The sequence below is a fragment of the Taudactylus pleione genome, unplaced genomic scaffold (genome assembly GCF_031769625.1).
Source record: "Taudactylus pleione unplaced genomic scaffold, aTauple2 ptg000093l, whole genome shotgun sequence".
In the NCBI taxonomy this organism is placed as follows: Eukaryota; Metazoa; Chordata; class Amphibia; order Anura; family Myobatrachidae; genus Taudactylus; species Taudactylus pleione.
Genome location: NW_028284495.1, coordinates 2,624,414 through 2,642,972, shown reverse-complemented (window position 1 = coordinate 2,642,972; position 18,559 = coordinate 2,624,414). Strand labels below are relative to the sequence as shown.

Here is an 18,559-nt window from a genome sequence, read left to right as displayed (position 1 = left end):
ATGGGCTTTTTTTATGTGTTCTCCTTTCCTTCCTTCCATTAATGCTAATATTTAACAATCTTACTGGAATCGGTGTAAATTACCGCTGGACCCCTGGCCGGCGGTTCAAATCCCGACAGAGCGTGGCTGACAGAGGAGGAAATCCCGATCGTCCCTAGGTAATTATTCACTAACCAAATCTACCCCCTAACCCTCCTTTAGGGTGCCTAACCCTAACCTTCCCCCCCTGTGCCTAACCCTAATCCCCCCTCTAAGTGCCTAAACCTAACCCCCCCCTTCCCCGCGCCTAAACCTAAGATGCCCGGGGGGGTGCCTAACCCTAATCTCCCCCTGGGGGTGCCTAACCCTAACCCTCCCTCCCCCTAGCCTAACCCTAACCTCCCGGGGGGGTGCCTAACCTTAAGTCCCCCCCCCCCCCGAGAGCCCTAAACCTAACCCTCCCTCCCAACGGCTGTCCGTTGCGGTGCCTGGCATCCGATCTATCGGGATGCCAGGTGCCGGTCTCCCGACGTCGGTCAAATGACAGGTGTCTAAATTTAGACGCCTGTCATTCGTCCCTAGTCGGGATAACAATGTCTGGAAGGCGGCTGTTGGCATTCTGTCCGACGGCTTCCTGAACGTATACCATCTTACTAGGGCAGATGTTAATATTCCCAAACCAATTAAACCTGGAAAGTCTTGTTACTGACTAACATCCTATGACCAAGATATTGACTGACCAAAATATGGTATATAGCCGACCTAACCCTAAGTGCCTGGTTCACCAAATTCTAGACCCGGTACAGCCTTCTCAGGAGGAGGGAGTTATATTTAAATAATTGCTGATAATGAAATGAATAAGTGGAAAATGTCAAACGTAAAAAGAAAAGTCCAGAATTTTAATGGATCCCTAATAGATCATGGTTAAGGGGATGATACAAGTGCATATTATATAATAAAAAATGACTACAGTACTGTGTTAAAAATCATTGGAAAATGTAAAAAGAAAAAAAGAAAAAAAAAACAACAAGCCAGGGTCTCAGAAAAGGTTAAAGGTACTGAGGAATGGTATTGCCTGTATACCGTATCCTATATCAACCACTTCGTTTGGCACAGGTCATACTTGCTGACATTCTGGCTGTGCGGCATAAGGGGGGTGTGGCGGGGACATGACACGGCATTGGGTTAGAGCAGGAGGCGTGACCATGTGACTACATCATTGTGGCCCCGCTCCGCTACAAAATGCAGAGATTACCTGCATTGTGAAGCAGGGAGTGTGTGTAGGGGTGCGGGAGGTCCGGGGGCATGTGGGCAGATGGCAGCCTATCGAGAAACGACTTGCCCACTTTTCCGGGCGGCTGGGATCACTAACTGATTTTTGGGAGCCCCCCGGCTATTTCAGTAGAGTAGGCAAGTATTGCACAGACATTTTTGAGCCAAGTAGTTTGTATCATAGTAGCATGAGTTAAATATTTCCATCTTCTTAATGACCTGATTTCTTACCACCTTAGATGCTGCATGACCTCAAACTGTAAATAACAAGTTGAATTACAAATGTATCTTAGGTTTGACAGGTATTTATGTATTCTGTTACAAGCTGTAACATATTCTCCACTGTTCTTGGTCTAATATCTGCAATATGTTGTTGTATTTTCAAATGCATAAACATAGCTTTTAAAAAATACCATTGTATGTTTTTTTTGTTTTTATTTTTATTTTTTAAATATTTTTTCAGTCCAATGCACTGGTTTGTCTGTATGTACCAAATAAACAAGGCTGCCCTGTGGTATTAAATATTTCATTATAAAATGTTTAAGAATCAGTAAAGGGTAAACAAACATAGATCTTAAAGTATTTTGTATTTTATAGTGATTTTTTTGAACTCAATTAATGCAAATGTTACAGGTGAAACTGGAAGATGTCGGAGAGATTTATAAAATGCGTATTGTCTGTGATCATTTACCCACTGCACCAGGGTGGCATTTGGAAAGTCTTTGCATGGTGAAGCAGCAAACTGGACAAGAAGTACAATTTGACTGCAACTGTTGGCTCACAGTGGATACACAAGAGGAGGAAACTATAAAAGAATTTCGAGTACTGAATAATCAACAAGAACTGTTGCCAGGTAAATACAGCTGAGCACACATAACAGATGTCAAATCCGTTATGAGGGACTATAATTTAGTATGGTAACTTGTATATCAAATGAAAGGTAACAAACAGACATACTATGCTGCATACTAACTGACAGCTATTTAAGAGCTTTGAAATCTAGTTTAAATCAGCAATGCCGAACTCATTACTTTTACACATACAGTATGTATCACCATATGGGGCTTATTCATCATACCTAAAGTTACTCTGGAGGTAATCAGGTTTAGAACTCGCATGGAGTTCTACCTAATTACCAGAGGAATTCATCATTCCTCCTCTCCATAACTATCTATTCCGAAAAGCTGTTATTTTTGCGATGACAGCTTTTCGGGAAATAGATAGTTATCTCTATCTACACTAACTTATCGCAGCTGGAATCCGTGCTGCGCATGTGCTGTTACATTTGTAAAACCAGCACATGCGCAGCACTGCCTACAGATGCGGTAAGTTTGTGTCCCCCACTCCGCTCACCTGCCCCCCTTCCCCCTCCGCCCCCCCCCCTCATCCAGCACTTACCTGCCCGCGCAGCAGCCTCCGGCTCCGTCTGCTATGCTGTCACGTGTTCTCATAGCAGAACACAGTACTGTTTAGAAAAAAAAACATAATTTTTTTTTTTTTAAACTTTATTGTGTTCTGCTTGGAGAACACTATGTCAGCAGCAGACAGAGCCAGAAGAGAGACCAGAGCGCCCGTGGAAGACGCCGGGGGACCTGCCCAGCTGGAAGCAGTTAAGTGTGACTGACTATACGCCACCTCACAGTGGCGTATGATAACAACATCAAATTCCGAAATACATAATTTTCGGAATTTGATGAATACCATAATTTCCATATCCCCATACTAATATATGGGGAGTGTGGAAATTAACACAGGGGGACTTAGCAAGGAGATATCAGTGATATCTCCTGTGCTAAGTGTGTTCATGAATACTAAAATAACGTTAATTAAGGAAAATGTCCTTAAAAATGTTATTTTAGTGTTGATGAATAGGCCCCTATGTCTCTTTTGTAGAGGTGTATCTTTTCTCTGATGTTTTATGTAAATGTATTAGTGTATATCCGGGGTATTCCCAGCATGCCTTGCTACAGTTATAGCATGCCTTGATATCAGGGCATGCATGCTGGGATGTGTATTTCCAGAGCAGCTGGAGGACCTCATGTTGAATACCACTGGCGTATATACTAGGTGTGTGCACCGGCCACTTTTCGTGTTTTGTGTTTTGGTTTTGGATCTGGATCTTTCTTTGTGTTTTGGATCTTGATTGATTTTGCCAAAACAACCCTTCCATGTTTTGTGTTCTGGGTTTTGTGTTTTGGATCTGTATTTTTTGGAAAAAAGCATAAAAACAGCTAAAATCACAGAATTTGTGGGTTTTTCTGTTCCTATGTTATTATTAACCTCAATAACATTAATTTCCACTCATTTCCAGTCTATTCTGAACACCTCACACCTCACAATATTGTTTTTAGGCCAAAAGGTTGCACCGAGCTAGCTGGATGACTATGCTAAGCGACACAAGTGGGCGGCACAAACACGTGGCCCATCTAGGAGTGGCACTGCAGTGGCAGACAGGATGGCAGTTTGAAAAACTAGGCTCCAAACAGTACATAATGCAAAGAAAAAAAAAGAGGTGCAAGATGGAATTGTCCTTGGGCCCTCCCAACCACCCTTATGTTGTATAAACAGGACATGCACACTTTAACAAACCAATAATTTCAGCGCCAGGGTCTGCCAAACAACTGTGGCTGAAATGATTGGTTTGTTTGGGCCCCCAAATAACAAGCTGGCAATTAATCTGTCCCTGCACAAACTGGCTCTACGGAGGCAAGATGTCATCCTCATCCTCCTCATCCACCAATTCCTCACCCTCTTCAGTGTTGTATACATCCTCATCCTCACAGAGTATTCATTCGTCCCCGATGGAATCCACCACCACAGGTCCCTCTGTTCTTTCTGGAGGCTGGTCTCCCTGGAAGAATTGATAATTAATTTTGATGAACATCATCTTCTCCACATTTTGTGGAAGCAACCTCCTTCGCCTTTCGCTGACAAGGTTCCCGGCTGCACTAAACACTCTTTCGGAGTACACACTGGAGCCAGTTTGTACAAGGGCCTCCAAATTACCTCTTTTTCCTGCCAGTACAGGTACGGACTGTCTGACATGCCTACTTGGATGCTGTCACAGATGTAATCCTCCACCATTCTGTCAATGGTGACAGTATCATATGCAGTGACAGTAGACATGTCAGAAATTGTTGGCAGGTCCTTCAGTCCGGACCAGAAGTCCAAACTTGGTCCTGTCTGCCCTGCATCACTGCCAGCAGGTTGCTTAGGATGCCTAAGTTGTTTCTTGGCAGCCCCAGTTGTGGGAGAAAATGAAGAAGGAGCTGTTGACGTGTCATGTTCTGCTTTAGCTGACAGTGTTTTCACCAGCAGGTCTTTGCACCTCTGCAGGCTTGTGTCCAGCGGAAAGAGAGACACCACGTAGGCTTTAAACCTGGGATCGAGCACAGTGGCCAAAATGTAGTGGTCTGATTTCAACAGATTGACCACCCTCGAATGAAGGGCTTCATCCACAAGTCCCACATACCGAGAGGAATCGCTCTGTCTTAGCTCCTCCTTCACTTTCTCCAGCTGCTTCTGCAAAAGCCTGATGAGGGCAATGACCTGACTCAAGCTGGCAGTGTCTGAACTGACTTCACGTGTGGCAAGTTCGAAGGGCTGGAAAACCTGGCACAACACGGAAATCATTCTCCACTGCACTTGAGTCAGGTGCATACCCCATCCTTTGCCTATTACATACAGTAGGTGGATTTATAGGCTTGAATGGCCTTTTGCTGCTCCTCCATCCTCTGAAGCATATAGAGGGTTGAGTTCCACCGCATCACAACCTCTTGCTTCAGGTGATGACAGGGCAGGTTCAAGAGTGTTCTGCACCACCAAATTTATTGTGTGAGCAAAACATGGGATGTGCTGGAATTTGCCCAGATGTAATGCCCGCCCAATATTGGTTGTGTTGTCAGTATCACAAATAGGAGAGTCTATGTGGGCTAAGCCATTGGGCGATAATTTCCCTCAGTTTCTCTAAGAGGTTGTCGGCGGTGTGCCTCTTATTGAAACCGGTGATACACAGCTTAGCCTGCCTTGGAACGAGCTGGCGCTTTGAGATGCTGCTACTGGTGACGCTGCTGTTGTTGCTGCATAAGGCAATACATCTACCCAGTGGGCTGTCCCAGTTTTTGTCACAGAACACTTTTTCTGATGTCACTGTATATTCTCGGTATCACCTGCCTAGTGAAGTGGAATCTAGATGGGATTTGGTACCGGGGACACACTACCTCCATCAATTGTCTACATCCCACTGCACTAATGGCGGATACGGGATGCACGTCTAACACCAACATAGCTTTCAAGGCCTCAGTTATCCGCTTTGATTCAGGATGACTGCTGTCGTACTTCATCCTCTTCGTTAAGGACTGTTGGAGGGTCTGTTGCTTATGAAAAGAAGTAGTGGTGTTCCTACTTCCTCTCTGGGATGATGAATGACTCCCAGCAGCAACGGCAGCAGTAGGCGTAGCAATGCAGGATCCTGCCGAAGAATCCCGGATAGGAGAGTCAGTCATGCCAGTGACATGGCCTGCAGGACTACTTCCGATCGTGACTGAGGAGGTGTGGTTTGTAGGTGCTTGGATACAACAGGACAAAGGGATTTAGGTGTCCCTGGACTGCTTACGGTCACAGTTTCTGAACTTGACAGTATCTTTTTATGAACGCGCTGCAAGTGACGTATGAGGAAGGATGTTCCTAGGTGGTTAATGTCCCTACCCCTACTTATTCCACCTTTACATATGGCACATATGGCAAGACAGTTGTTGTCCGGATTTGGATAGAAATATTGCCAGGCCAAAGAGGTGGAATGTTTGGTCTTCTGCCCTGGCATGACTGTGATGGTCTTTTTCATCCAACGGACAACAACTGTCTCCCCTGGTGCCTGATTTAAACAAATCACCTCACCATCAGAATCCTCCTCGTCAACTTCCTCCTCAGCGCCAGTTTCAATATCCTCATCCTGTTGTACTTCAACAGTGACATTTTCAATTTGAATATCAGCAAGTGGACTGTGGGTGCTCCTTCCAGCACTTGCAGAGGGTGTGCAGATGGTAAGGGAGCCACCTCTTCCCTTCCAGTGTTGGGAAGGACAGGCATCGCAACCGTCTCCACACTTGGACTCTCCATGGGGATTTGTGATATCTTCTTAGAATTAGAAAGCTCAGTTCTTTGCTGTGCTTTTGCCAGCTTAACTCGTTTGATTTTTGTAGCGGGAGGAGGGCTTCCATTGTCATGTGAAGCTGAACCACTAGTCATGAACATAGGGGAGGACCTTAGCCGTTCCTTGCCACTCTGTGTCGTAAATGGCATATTGGCAAGTTTACATTTCTCCTCAGAAGATTGAAATTTATTTTTTAAGGTAATTTTCTTGAACTTTGCCATTTGGGATTTTATATGCCCTCTACTATGACATTGGGCACCGGCCTTGGCAGACAACGTTGATGGCATTTCATTGTCTATGTCATGACTAGTGGCAGCAGCTTCAGCACTAAGAGGAAGTGGTTCTTGATCTTTCCCTATTTTATTTTTATCTATCAAAATGTTGTCCTAAATTTATATGATATTGATGCACGTACGGCTAAGGCGCACACAAACACAGAAAAATTATTTTTTATTTTTTTCCCAGCACTTTGGAGGTTACACCACTCTTCAACAGACGAGCCAGCCAGCCCTTTACTAATGACACAGGCACACACTTGGCACCACTTTGTTGATGCACGTGCAGCTACAGCGCACACATGTCACAAAAATAGAAAAAAAAATGTTTGTGTTTATTTTTCTGTCAGGGGCAATGTGTTTGTTTTTTGTTTTTTTCTGCGGGGGCTAATGTGTGTGTATTATTCCTCGATAGGGTCCAATATGTGTTTTTTTTTCTGTGCGGACAAATGTGGTTTTATTTTTTGTGGGGGCGAATGTGTTATTTTTTTCCTTTGGGGACCAATATGTGTTTTTTTTTCTGTGGTGTCAAATGTGTTTTTTTCCTGTGAGGACAATATATTTTATTTTTTCCTGTCTGAGCCAATTTTATTTTTTCTGAGGGGGCCAATTTGTGTTTTTTTTTCTCTGTGGGGGCCAATGTTGTGGTTTTTGGACAATGTGTATGTTTATTATTAATAAAAATAATAAAATTATTAATTATGGATTTACAGTAGTTGGGGGGAGGGCTCCAAATATTCTTGTACAGGGTGCTAGTAGACCCTGGGCCAGGGGGACCGCTGTGAGGTGATCATAGAGGTGTCCTGGGGGTGCTGTGAGGTGATTTTTAAAAGGGGCTCGGGGGTGCTGTGAGGTAGACAGTGAAGGGGGGAGCACTGTGAGGTGGACAGTGAAAGGGACAGTGAGTACTGTGAGGGAGTCAGTGATTGCTGTTAGGAAGGCAGTGACGGGGCAGGATGAGCTGTAAAAGGGTCAGTGAGTAAGCTGTGAGGGAGTCAGTGTTTGCTGCAAGGGCTACAGTGTTATTTGGAAGGAACTGGTAGTGAGAGAGAGCTATGGAGGGGGTAATGAGAATTATCTATGGAGGGGGCATTTATGGAGATATGCAGGGAGGGCTTGTGAGACAGTCATGGAGGGGCAATCAGAGAGCTTTGCAAAGGGCAATGGAAAGGGCAATCAGAAAGTTTTGCAAGGGCAATGAGTCACAACAGAGGGGGTAATCAGATAAACCACGCCTGCAGTTTTTTTGCCATGTCCATTTTGACCTTGCCATCCGCTGGTAGAAAAGCCGGGCCATCCGTTCACGGGAATAGAAATGTAAATGGTCAGTAAAATGAAACCTTTCGATTTATTGGTACTTTCAAAAAAATCATGAATTAACAGAAACTTTTAAACATTATAAGCCTTGAAAACACAAACATTTCATAGGAATGTCTCATAGTGCGATACTGAGTGAGATGGCTGCCAGTCCCTTGGTTACTGCTGCTGCTGGAATTATATCCAGAGATATATAACATGAGGCATCAGTCAGGAATCCAGGTCCCCATAGATCCCCTGTATACTACAGTATATACAGCATACTACTTAGTATCATTGAATGAGACTCCTACTGTATATGGTACATTTATGTAATGTAAGTTTGCATCTTACATTATATAAACTCTCCCCACAGGTTCATGTACTGTATAGGAGGGGTTAGGTATGGGATGCTGGTGCTTAGGATCCCGGCAGTCAAAATCCCAACCCCGGCATCCCAACAGGGATAGGATACCGACACCTTTCGGTAGGTATCTAACCTTCTTCCTAACCCTCCCTAACCAGTGCCTAAACCTAACCTCCACTCCCCCTAGTGCCTAAACCTCCCCCTCCCCGCACCCTAAACTTAACCCTCCCACCTTAGTGCCTAAACCTAACCCTCCCCCTAGTACCTAACCCCTAACACTAACCCTCCCCCTGACCCCGCTACTTACCTTTGGGAAGCCTGCGGTTGGGATGCCGGCGCCAGGATTCTGACAGGTGTTGGGATTCCGGTGCCAGTATTCTAAGCGCCAGCAATCCCTTTGCCAGGATATTGACCATATCCTGTATAAGAGTATCATTTAATGATACTAAGGGGTATATTTATTAATGTTCGTTTTTGGTCGATTTGGTTTTGGGTGATTTTGCTTTCGATTTTGCTGTCGATTTTGAGCATCAGAGATTTTTTCAAAATCAAGTAAAAATCGAATGTGAAATCGAATATAAAACCGAAGGCCTGATTCAGACCCGCTCGCAAGCGCATTGCGCTCGCAAGCAGGTGTGGCCCAGTGCGCACGCGCGGCGTGTGCACTGCGCGTGCGTGAGCCCCGGAGCGAGCGCAAAAAGCGCTCGCTCTGGGACTCACTACAAAAGGGGCGGCTGTCGATGTTGATCAACAGCTCGCCCCGTTTTGTAGGCGTGGCCGGGGGTTGGCTTCACAAACGAGGCGTTCCCAAGCGAATGCCTGCCGTTTGTGGGTGGCCCCACTGACATCACCAGTGATGTCAGTGAGAGAGCTTCCGGCTCTATTAGAGCCAGAAGCTCTCTGGGGCTTGCGACCATGAGACCCTACCACAAGGGTCTCATCGCAAGCCCGATGGTCGCGATGGTCTTGACCATCGCGACCATCATCCTGGCCGCTCGCAATAGCTGTGGGTGGTCACCCACAGCTATGCGAGCAGCCAGGAGGCCTCTGAATCAGGCCCCGAATCCCCTTCAAAATCGAATATCATCTAAACATTGGTATTCTTTTTACATAGACCAACATAAGATTTTCTGATTTACTAATATTCGATTTGAAATCGAACACAACATCCACAAAATAGTAGACCTGCTTCATCCTGCCAAGTTTAGCATAAGCAGGTGCGGGTTACATGCAGTGAGATCCATGCATGTTTCCGTGTGAAAAAAATCTAGAAAAGATTAAAAAAAGAGGTGGGCTCCCCAATAAAAGCACCACTAGCACCGGGATTTCTGAGCTGGTCCTGGTTGTGAAAATTCGGGGGACAGAACTAGAAGGGGTACAAAATTAGTAGAAATACAAAATGAGTAGGGATCCCCCAATTTTGCACAACCAGCACTGGCTCTTACTAGCTGAGGTGTAATGCCACATCCAGGGGACACGCTTCACCAAGCAGTAATCACCCCACACTAGTCAGCCAAGGCAGGGGATTCCTGGGGTAGTTATTCCTTGTAACCCCGGGCATGGACTGAAGCATACGGCTATCCCCCGCACTCCTGGGCAGTGGGTGCAGAGTTGATAGTGTTAAATATTATATATAAAGTAATATTGTGATTTACAGGGGAATTATATGTCCCAGCAAGCCTCCCCCGCATGCCGTTACTTGGAGAACCCCTATAAAGGAAATATTAACATAAAGGCAGTACTGACAATGTAGAAAGTATAAATTTGTTCGGTCCTCTTCTCCAGTAGCATCCTGCTGTTTGTATTAAGAAAATAACAAACCAGCATTGTGATCCAATTTGGACACTGAAGAGCTGTATGTGTATACACATACAGCTCTTCCTCGCCAGTGACAGGAATCACAAGGGTTCGTGCACTTGTAAGGCCGCCAGACAATCAGCGCCCTTTACTGTAGTAACCGGTCGCTGATTGAATGTGAGTGGCCTGGCTGCCAATCAACAGCCAGCAGGCCACTGATTGGCTAACAGACAGTGCCAATCAGCCACTTAGCAGCTGGTTACTACAGTAAAGTCTGTTGATTGGCTGGTGGCCTTACAAATGCAGGAATCCTCATGATTCCTGTCACTTGCGGGGAAGAGCTGTATGTGTACACAAATACAGCTCCGTTTGTTATTTTTACTGTCCAGGGAACCTGGACAGTAAAAAGAAGCCCGACCAGCGCCAAGGGTTAATTGAGTATTTTTTGGATTTTTCTTGGATATGCATTTATTGGGGGAGTCCTACTTCCCCAGTAATCTCCAGCCGGGGCTGACTAGTGTGGGGAGATTAATGCTTTGGCCTGGGGACCCCAACAAGCATGTCCTCTGGCTGTGGCATTACACCCCATCTAGTAAGAACCCGCTGCTGGTTGTGGACAATACGGGGGACCCCTACATCTTCCTCCCCCCACATTTTCACAACTAGGACCAGCTCAGGAAAGCCCGGTGCTGGTTGTGCTTTTAGAGGGGACCCCATGTCATTTATTTTTTATATATATTTTAACACTTACATACACAACAACCAACATCTATGCTACAATCAGCTGCATTAACCAGGTGTATTATTTGGCAGATGTGTTCGATTTAATAGGTGATTTTATGTTTGATTTTGCAATGGACATAAAAAATTTAGCAATTGCTAACATATACTAATGCATCAGCCGGCAGAATCTGTATTAAGATGCCCACCGGAGCCCTAGTAGCTGCCCGCAACTGTGTACACAAACGCAGCATTGGATGGTGATCCTGAAAACATCGGCTTCTTGAGTGAGTCTATGGTCACCCAGAATGGCCCGGTTTAACTGAGACGCTGAAGCTTTGTTCTCTGCGTGCGCGTTCACAGACACTGGCTAGTACACGCCAAGGAAACGGCCCATCATGTCCACGTTTTGGTGGGAACTCCCCGTAACCACCCACAAAACAGTCTCTTCGTGTCAATCAATTGCAAGTGATTGCTCACAGCAAGTTCGATCACAATTCTTTCACCGAGAGTGCGCAATGCGGCTATGATATACGCACAGACCACCTATAATCGCTCAACTGCGTGAAAAGTGGCATAGTGTTCAACTCTGAATCAGGCCCATAGACCGTTAAAAAACAGTACTGTACCTGCCAAAATGGGCACCTAGAATCATGGGGCCCGGGCAGCTGTCATTGGGCCTGATTCAGAGCTGCTCGTAAGCGGCAGTACGCTCGTTCCGAGCGATGTTTGCCCAACTGCGCATGCGTACGGATCGTAATACGCATGCGCGAACCAGTCAGTGCGGTCGAAAATCGTTTGTTCGCTAAATAGCGAATGCCTGCTATTTTGAGTGACAGAAAGAGGCATATGTGGGTGGTAACAGGGGAAGGTGCTTGAAAACAACGAGTGGATATCCGAACGCAGGCGTGCTTAAAGGTCAAAACGGGCGTTTTACGGGTGTGCATAATTAAAACAGCAGCGTCATTGACCACTTCACTGGGTTATTTTATAGCCAGAACTGCTCGCAAAATTGTGGTAGCAAAAACCAACCACAAGAATAGCGAGCAGTTCATACCCTGGTCGATGTACTCGATTAATCTAATAAATAGCGGACATGACGTAGGATGCGAGCGGCCAGGGGGCGTATTTATCCAAAAAACGACCGCAAGTTTTGTTCACTCATTCAGACCTAGAGGCGTGAACAGACCGCAAAGAGCGAACGGTTGATTTGAATAGCCACCCCTATTTTCTGGACGAGCGAGCGCTAATTGCGTCCGGCTCTGAATCAGGCCCATTGTCCCCATATAGTAAGACAGCTCTGTGTAAGTAAATTACCTATATTATGTTTTATTCATATATGTTATATGCAAAACTGTAATTTTTTTTCCATCATATGTACTCTTGTACTGTTTGATATCAGACTGTAAGATTCTGTTTACAAGAGCATTTGTTAATGTGGAATATTATTAAAGTCATTGCAATGAGACTTTATGCTATTTACTTTATGTTGACTACTGTTGATAATCTTTTTTTTTTAGTAAACCAGTATATAGTAGCTGTGCACATTGGTGATCACTGGGGAGCAGATACCTTAGCAAATGTGTATATAACTGTTTATGGAGAGAGAGGAGACTCAGGTGCAAGGAGACTTTCCAAATCATTGATCCCAGGAGACAAATTTACACGAAACAAGGTAAACATAATTTTAAAGAATGGTCTACTTTCACTTGTGACAAATGTATAACTTGTAGAACCAAATACAGTGTAATGCTGATGATCATGATATTATGCATAACATTTACACACTGAAGATCATAGGGGGTCATTCATACCCGCTCGCGAGAGCAGGACGCTTGCAAGCGGGTCGATGTTCCCCCACTGCGCATGCGCACGACGGAGGGAGCTCCGTCGTGCGCATGCGCGAGACCCGGCGAGCGACGGGCTCTCCGTCGCTCCGGGTCTCGCACCAAAGGGGGCGTGCTGTCGATGTTGATTGACAGCACGCCCCCTTTGGTGGGCGTGCCGGGGGCGTGCCTGCCAGACGGAGGCGTTCCCATCACTAGTGATGTCAGTGGGAGTGATTTTGGCTCTGATAGAGCCAAAATCACTCCAGGGCTTGTGGCAGCGAGACCCTACCGCAGGGTCTCCATCGCAAGCCCGATGGTCGCGATGGTCAAGACCATCGCGACCATCATCATGGATGCTCGCATATGCTGTGGGTGGTCACCCACTGCTATGCGAGCGGCCAGGAGGCTGCTCCATTTTCATGGAGGAGGGTTCAGACTATTATATGTTCTGCAGCAGTTCTGGAAATACAGCAAATATAATATTTTTTTTTAAAAAAGATATTTATTAAATGATTATATGATCAATGAATGATCATTGTATTTATAAGGCAAAATTAGTTAGGAGACCTTAAAATGAGTTGCATTAACCCAATGAGGAGCTGGACTGTTTAGTCAGGAACAGATGTGCAACTCTCTTTAGGGGTAATTATGAGAACACATTCCAGGATATTCCCATTGCTATCTCCAACCTTGCAGAGCCCACCCTTTGTCCAACTGACAACAGATTTTCCCACTGCTAAAACGGAACTGTTGCCAGGTATATTACAAAACCTTGTTGCTAGAGGTTCATCCAGGATCATAACGCAGCAAAACCACAAAGAAGGGTTTTTCATTTGTTACATAGCAAGTTAAGTACTTTTAAAGCATGCATCTGCTATCACCCAGCAAATCATTATCTACTTTTCAATAACTCTCTGAGGGGCAAACAAATATGGTTGCCACAGCGTCACATCTGTCAGTAATTCATGTTATGGCAGAAGAGGAAAAAGGAGGGGAGATTGTCAGAGTGATGGCTGAGCCTATAGGTGTTTTCTAAAGCTGTACTCTGGTCACTACATTATGTGCCATGTGACTGTGGTTGCCATTCTAGTCACATAACGCTGTGGAAAATCTGAAGACTTATTAATCAAGATGGGAAGAAATGGGGAAATTCTTTCTAGACAATGAATTATGTTAAAAACAAAGTTGGCTGAGTAACATTGCAGTAGTTTGGTAACAAGAATTTTGTTACCGTGTTGTAGGAGAAATTAGGGTCCAGTCTATTTGAAACTTGTAAGAAAGAGCATTATAATGGGTATAGTGTGTACGGTGCACATGGGCTCCTTGTTCAAAGAGTCCCCATACTGCACAACCTGTACCCAGAATGGTAGTACAGACTCTGACACTGTGTCAAAAACTATTTAATTCTCGGAAGATGCATCTTCCAAAAGTATCACACAGAAGATGGCATTAGTAAGCCTTTCAGTGTGGTCCATGAATCCATAAGTGGACTGTAAGGGGTATATTTAGTAAAGTTCAGGTTTTTTAGAAGTGGAGATGTTGTCCATAGCAACCAATCAGTTTCTACTTAATATTTGTCTAGCACCTTCTGGAAGATAATATCTAGAATTTGATTAGCTGCTATGGGCAGATTCTCCACTTCTAAAACCTGCACTTCAGTAAATTTACTCTTTAAGCAAGTTAACCCCAATCTCGCATCCAGGGTTGGACTGGCCCACAGGGGTACAGGGGATACCCCCGGTGGGCCTCACTGCCTGAGGGCCCACCCCCTCCTTTAGGGATCAGGTTCCAGACTGTGCACTTGAATTATACATTATACATGTGTTACTTTATACTGCACTGGAATATGGTGTATTTTCTACAATGCATTGAAGTTATTAATCTTTGTGGAGGCTGGTCACAACCCCTCTGAATGCTGGCCACATCCCTAAGTATGGGCCCCTATAACTGCATTTCCCTAGTGGGCCCTTCATGCACCAGTCCGAAACTGCTCACATCTATTGTTTGTATTTATAGAAAGCCAAAAATAACATAAAATAAATAACACAGCCTTGTGTATTCATAAATGTCCTATTTCACACAGTAGAAGTCCTATATCATTATTATGGGTAATACATCTCACAAATATTTAAACTAAACTTTCCTGCAATGCTCCCAATGGAACAAGAAGCATATTCAATTCTGTATGATGATAAGGCTTCTGAAGTTTAGGTAACTTAGTTTTATTTTACTTTTTGCCGCAAACTATTCTACAATCTTTAAACAAATCCCCGGATTAAGCTGAGCAATATCTTTTATCCACATTTAAAACAATATGAGTTTAAAAACACCATTTAAATCAAAATTTGCAGTAATATTTAAGTTTTTATATTTTAATATTAATATATAATTAACTAATTGCAGAAAAATATGCATATAACCAAATAAACCAAACATACTTAGCAAACAAAGTTTTATATATTTTTACAAAGTAAAACCATGGATAAAGCCCTGAAAATAATGTATTTTTAAAATAATGTTAAAGGCAAGGCTGCAAACTGGTTTGACAAGAATAAGTGTTGTGACCCACAGCAAATAATCACATTTACATTGCCAGTTTTCCAGTATAGTTGTAAAAACAAAGGTATTCATTTGCTATATCATAAAATACCTTTTTGCACAGCTACCAATAATCAGTTTTAATAAATGGTTCATTTATATGTCATGTGTGATTTAGAATGAATAGTCCCATCCATAGGTGACACTTACAGTAGGGAATGGGTATGAAGTCCCGGTTCATATCTTGACGCCGGCATCCTGAAGGGAGAAGATCCCTACAGGGCAGGTAAGTACCCTATTCCTACCCCTCTCACCCCCTAACCCTTCCTTAGTGGTGCTGAACCTTAACCTCCCCCCCTAGTGGTTAACCCTAACCTCCCCCCAGGGGTGCCTAACCCTAGCCCTCCTCCTTAGGGGTGCCTAACTTCCCCCAAAAAAAACTTAACCCTAACCCCGCTACGCTCCCTAAAGCTAACCCCCCCCCCCGCGCGGCTAAGGTGCACCCTGGACTTACCTCGTTTGGGCTGGCGTCCTTTGTCGTTCTGGCGTCGGGATTAAGATAGGTGTCAGTATTTGGACGCCTATCTTAAGTCCCTTGTTGGAATTCAGATGTCGGTATTGAGACCGGCGGCCGTCTCATAACTACATCCCCTTCAAAAGTTATTATGTGGCCTTGGAAGCATAGTTCCTATGTGGCCTTGGAAGCATAGGAATTAATACATTGTATCTCAATTTACTTTTTTTTTAGTGCATGTTATTCAGCACCCCCAGTATCTCAGTTATTAATATAGCCATCTACAGTATACTATTTCTCTGTGGGGCATAATTTATGCTGATCTGTATGAGGATCATAAATAAGTAAAAATACATTTTATTATGTAAAATAGGTTGTATTTTCTTTCCTAAATGACCTTATATCAATCCCAGCTATTAACTTAATCTATTATTCAGCGCTACTGCTGAGAATTTATTCCATGCATTTATCACTTTCACTATCAAGCAGTTGTTTATAAGAAAAGAGATCTCATCTGCTAATTATTCCCTGCATTTCACATGATAAACTTGGGACAACCTTGCACTTGGCCTAATGCAGAGTTGGAGGTAAAATGTATATGTATCTCTGTATATTGTGTAGCACGGATCATGCTATGTGCCCACCCCTTTCTGTACGCTTTGCTTGCCTACTAGCGATTGCCCTCAGTATGCATATCTACCCTGGAGCACCCTGCGCTGTCACTGTCTGGCAGTCCTAGGTCCTCGTACTGTCAGAGGTGCGACCTCCGTCCTTGTGTGCTATTAGTATGCCATGCCTCTTCAGCTCCGTTCTCTATAGTAATAGGACGTGCCCCTGAGAGTCTCCATAGCAGAGAGAGGCGGCGTTACAGACCCTGTAAGCTCCACTGCACCACCAGTATACCGCTGTATATGAGCCAGTGTCTGCATTCTCCAATGCCACCACTGTATGTACACACACATGCAATACTTGCCTACTTTTAGTTGCTCCTCTCCAATAGAAGCCTGCAACTGGCCACTTCGGGGGGGGGGGGCTCTCACATCATGATGTTAGCCCTTCACCATCTATATGGACCCGTGATTCCCAGGATGCAATAGATCCACACACACACTTTTTCGAGATTGCGGAGGACTACCTGAAATATGCTTATGTTTCTCATATATTTCAGTTTTATTTAACGTTATTTTAACACAAATGTGACAAATACTTAAGGACAGGTGTTTTGAGAAAATGTTTTATATTATAAAAAACCTGGGGAACCACTGATGTAAAGAGTGATCACAGAAGCAAATGGGACCTAATTTCAAGCAAGGAAATTAATGACCATGGGCCAGATCTTTGGTTGTTTTCAGCCTAGTTTTTGCATTTATTTCATCATGAAGATGTGTTTTAGTAAAAAATTTAAACCTTTTATAATAGAGTAAATATTTATGTTTGTTCACATGCTCTCAGTGATTATGCTGTTTAAAGCATATCATACAATAATAAGACTAATAAACCACATCAAGATATAAAGATATTTCATGTAAACAAATTTTTTAAATTAATGTCAGGGTTTATTTTTTTCTTTTTCTTGTCCATTTGAGAACCTCAACTTGTGTCCTGCATTAGATGGATTAAAATATTATATAAGCACAAAATAGTATAGATCACTTTCAGTAAGGACCTGCAAGATTGTACAGTACGCCACATGTATGTCTGCTTATTGTACAATTTTTTGCTGGGGTACTGTACATTGTATATCCTATTGTGCGGTTATATATACATTGTGTTCATTGTTTTTCTTTATAACATTTGTGTTTTCATTCCTTCTAGACTGACTGTTTTGTGTTAGAGGCGGTGTCTTTGGGGGCGCTGCGAAAGGTGGTGATTGGACATGACAGGGAAGGCTACGGAGCAGGAATGTATATGAAGATGGTCACAGTAAAAGAATCTCAAGACTCTCTTAGTGAATGGGTGTTTGTACTGTGGAACTGGCTCGATAGTCACCTGGGATTATGTCAGACAGTTTGCAAACTGTACACACAAGGTATTGATTTTATTTACTTCAGTCTGCCTAATGGTCTTTTGCCTTAACACTTATATACTGTACCTGACAGAGGTTAGAAAAATGACAGACTTCCCTCGAACGCTATATCATCATTCGGTGGGAGTTACAAATATGAGACTATATAATGCTATTGAGGTTGCAATCGGATTTAATCCTCGTCCATCCTTAGTCTTTGTTAGACATGATGCTCACATATTTTTATGCAGTACCCACACAAATTATACCTTGGCTTTTTTTAAGAAGATGTAGTATTTTCAGAAAATACCATTAGTCTTTTAGCGTATTCTAATAAAATTGAACCAAAATGGCCAAAAAAGTGTTTTGTTATTGATATTTAATAGACACCACATAAATACTTTGTAGTTCTTGTTTCAAAATTAATCTACCTTTCCAAAATAACAAAAAGCAGGCTTCTATGTGTAGGTTTACATATAAAACGTCTGCATTCAATAATGATAATACAATTTATGTTTAATTGCAAAATTTGACAGTCTTAGGCAGGTATCCTATTAACCACAGTATATTACCGTGGCCAACTAGCCCTGATGCGGCACTTATCGGGGATTTTGTTTTGCGCGCCTCAGGCGTGATAAGAAGCCCTTGTTCCTGCGATGATGGCAGTGATAATCCTATCTAAGTTTTCAGAACTAAAAAACAACAGGATTTAATTGGATACCACAGACAAATAAAGGGAAATACATTTTATTTAACTGGGACTCACATGACCACTAGCCAATTTGCTGAGCATATCCTGGTTGTTTTCGCTTCAG

General features: G+C 43.5%; 1 protein-coding gene across 1 annotated transcript in view; it reads left to right on the top strand.

Annotated features, from left to right (window-relative positions):
* RP1 (RP1 axonemal microtubule associated) overlaps window positions 1-18,559 on the top strand; it is a 668,735-nt gene that overhangs the window by 452,013 nt on the left and 198,163 nt on the right. The window contains exons 33-35 of the mRNA XM_088469748.1: window positions 1,885-2,104; window positions 12,379-12,533; window positions 17,555-17,768. Coding sequence (XP_088325874.1) covers window positions 1,885-2,104; window positions 12,379-12,533; window positions 17,555-17,768 — 589 coding nt within the window. The remainder of the gene's footprint in view (window positions 1-1,884; window positions 2,105-12,378; window positions 12,534-17,554; window positions 17,769-18,559) is intronic.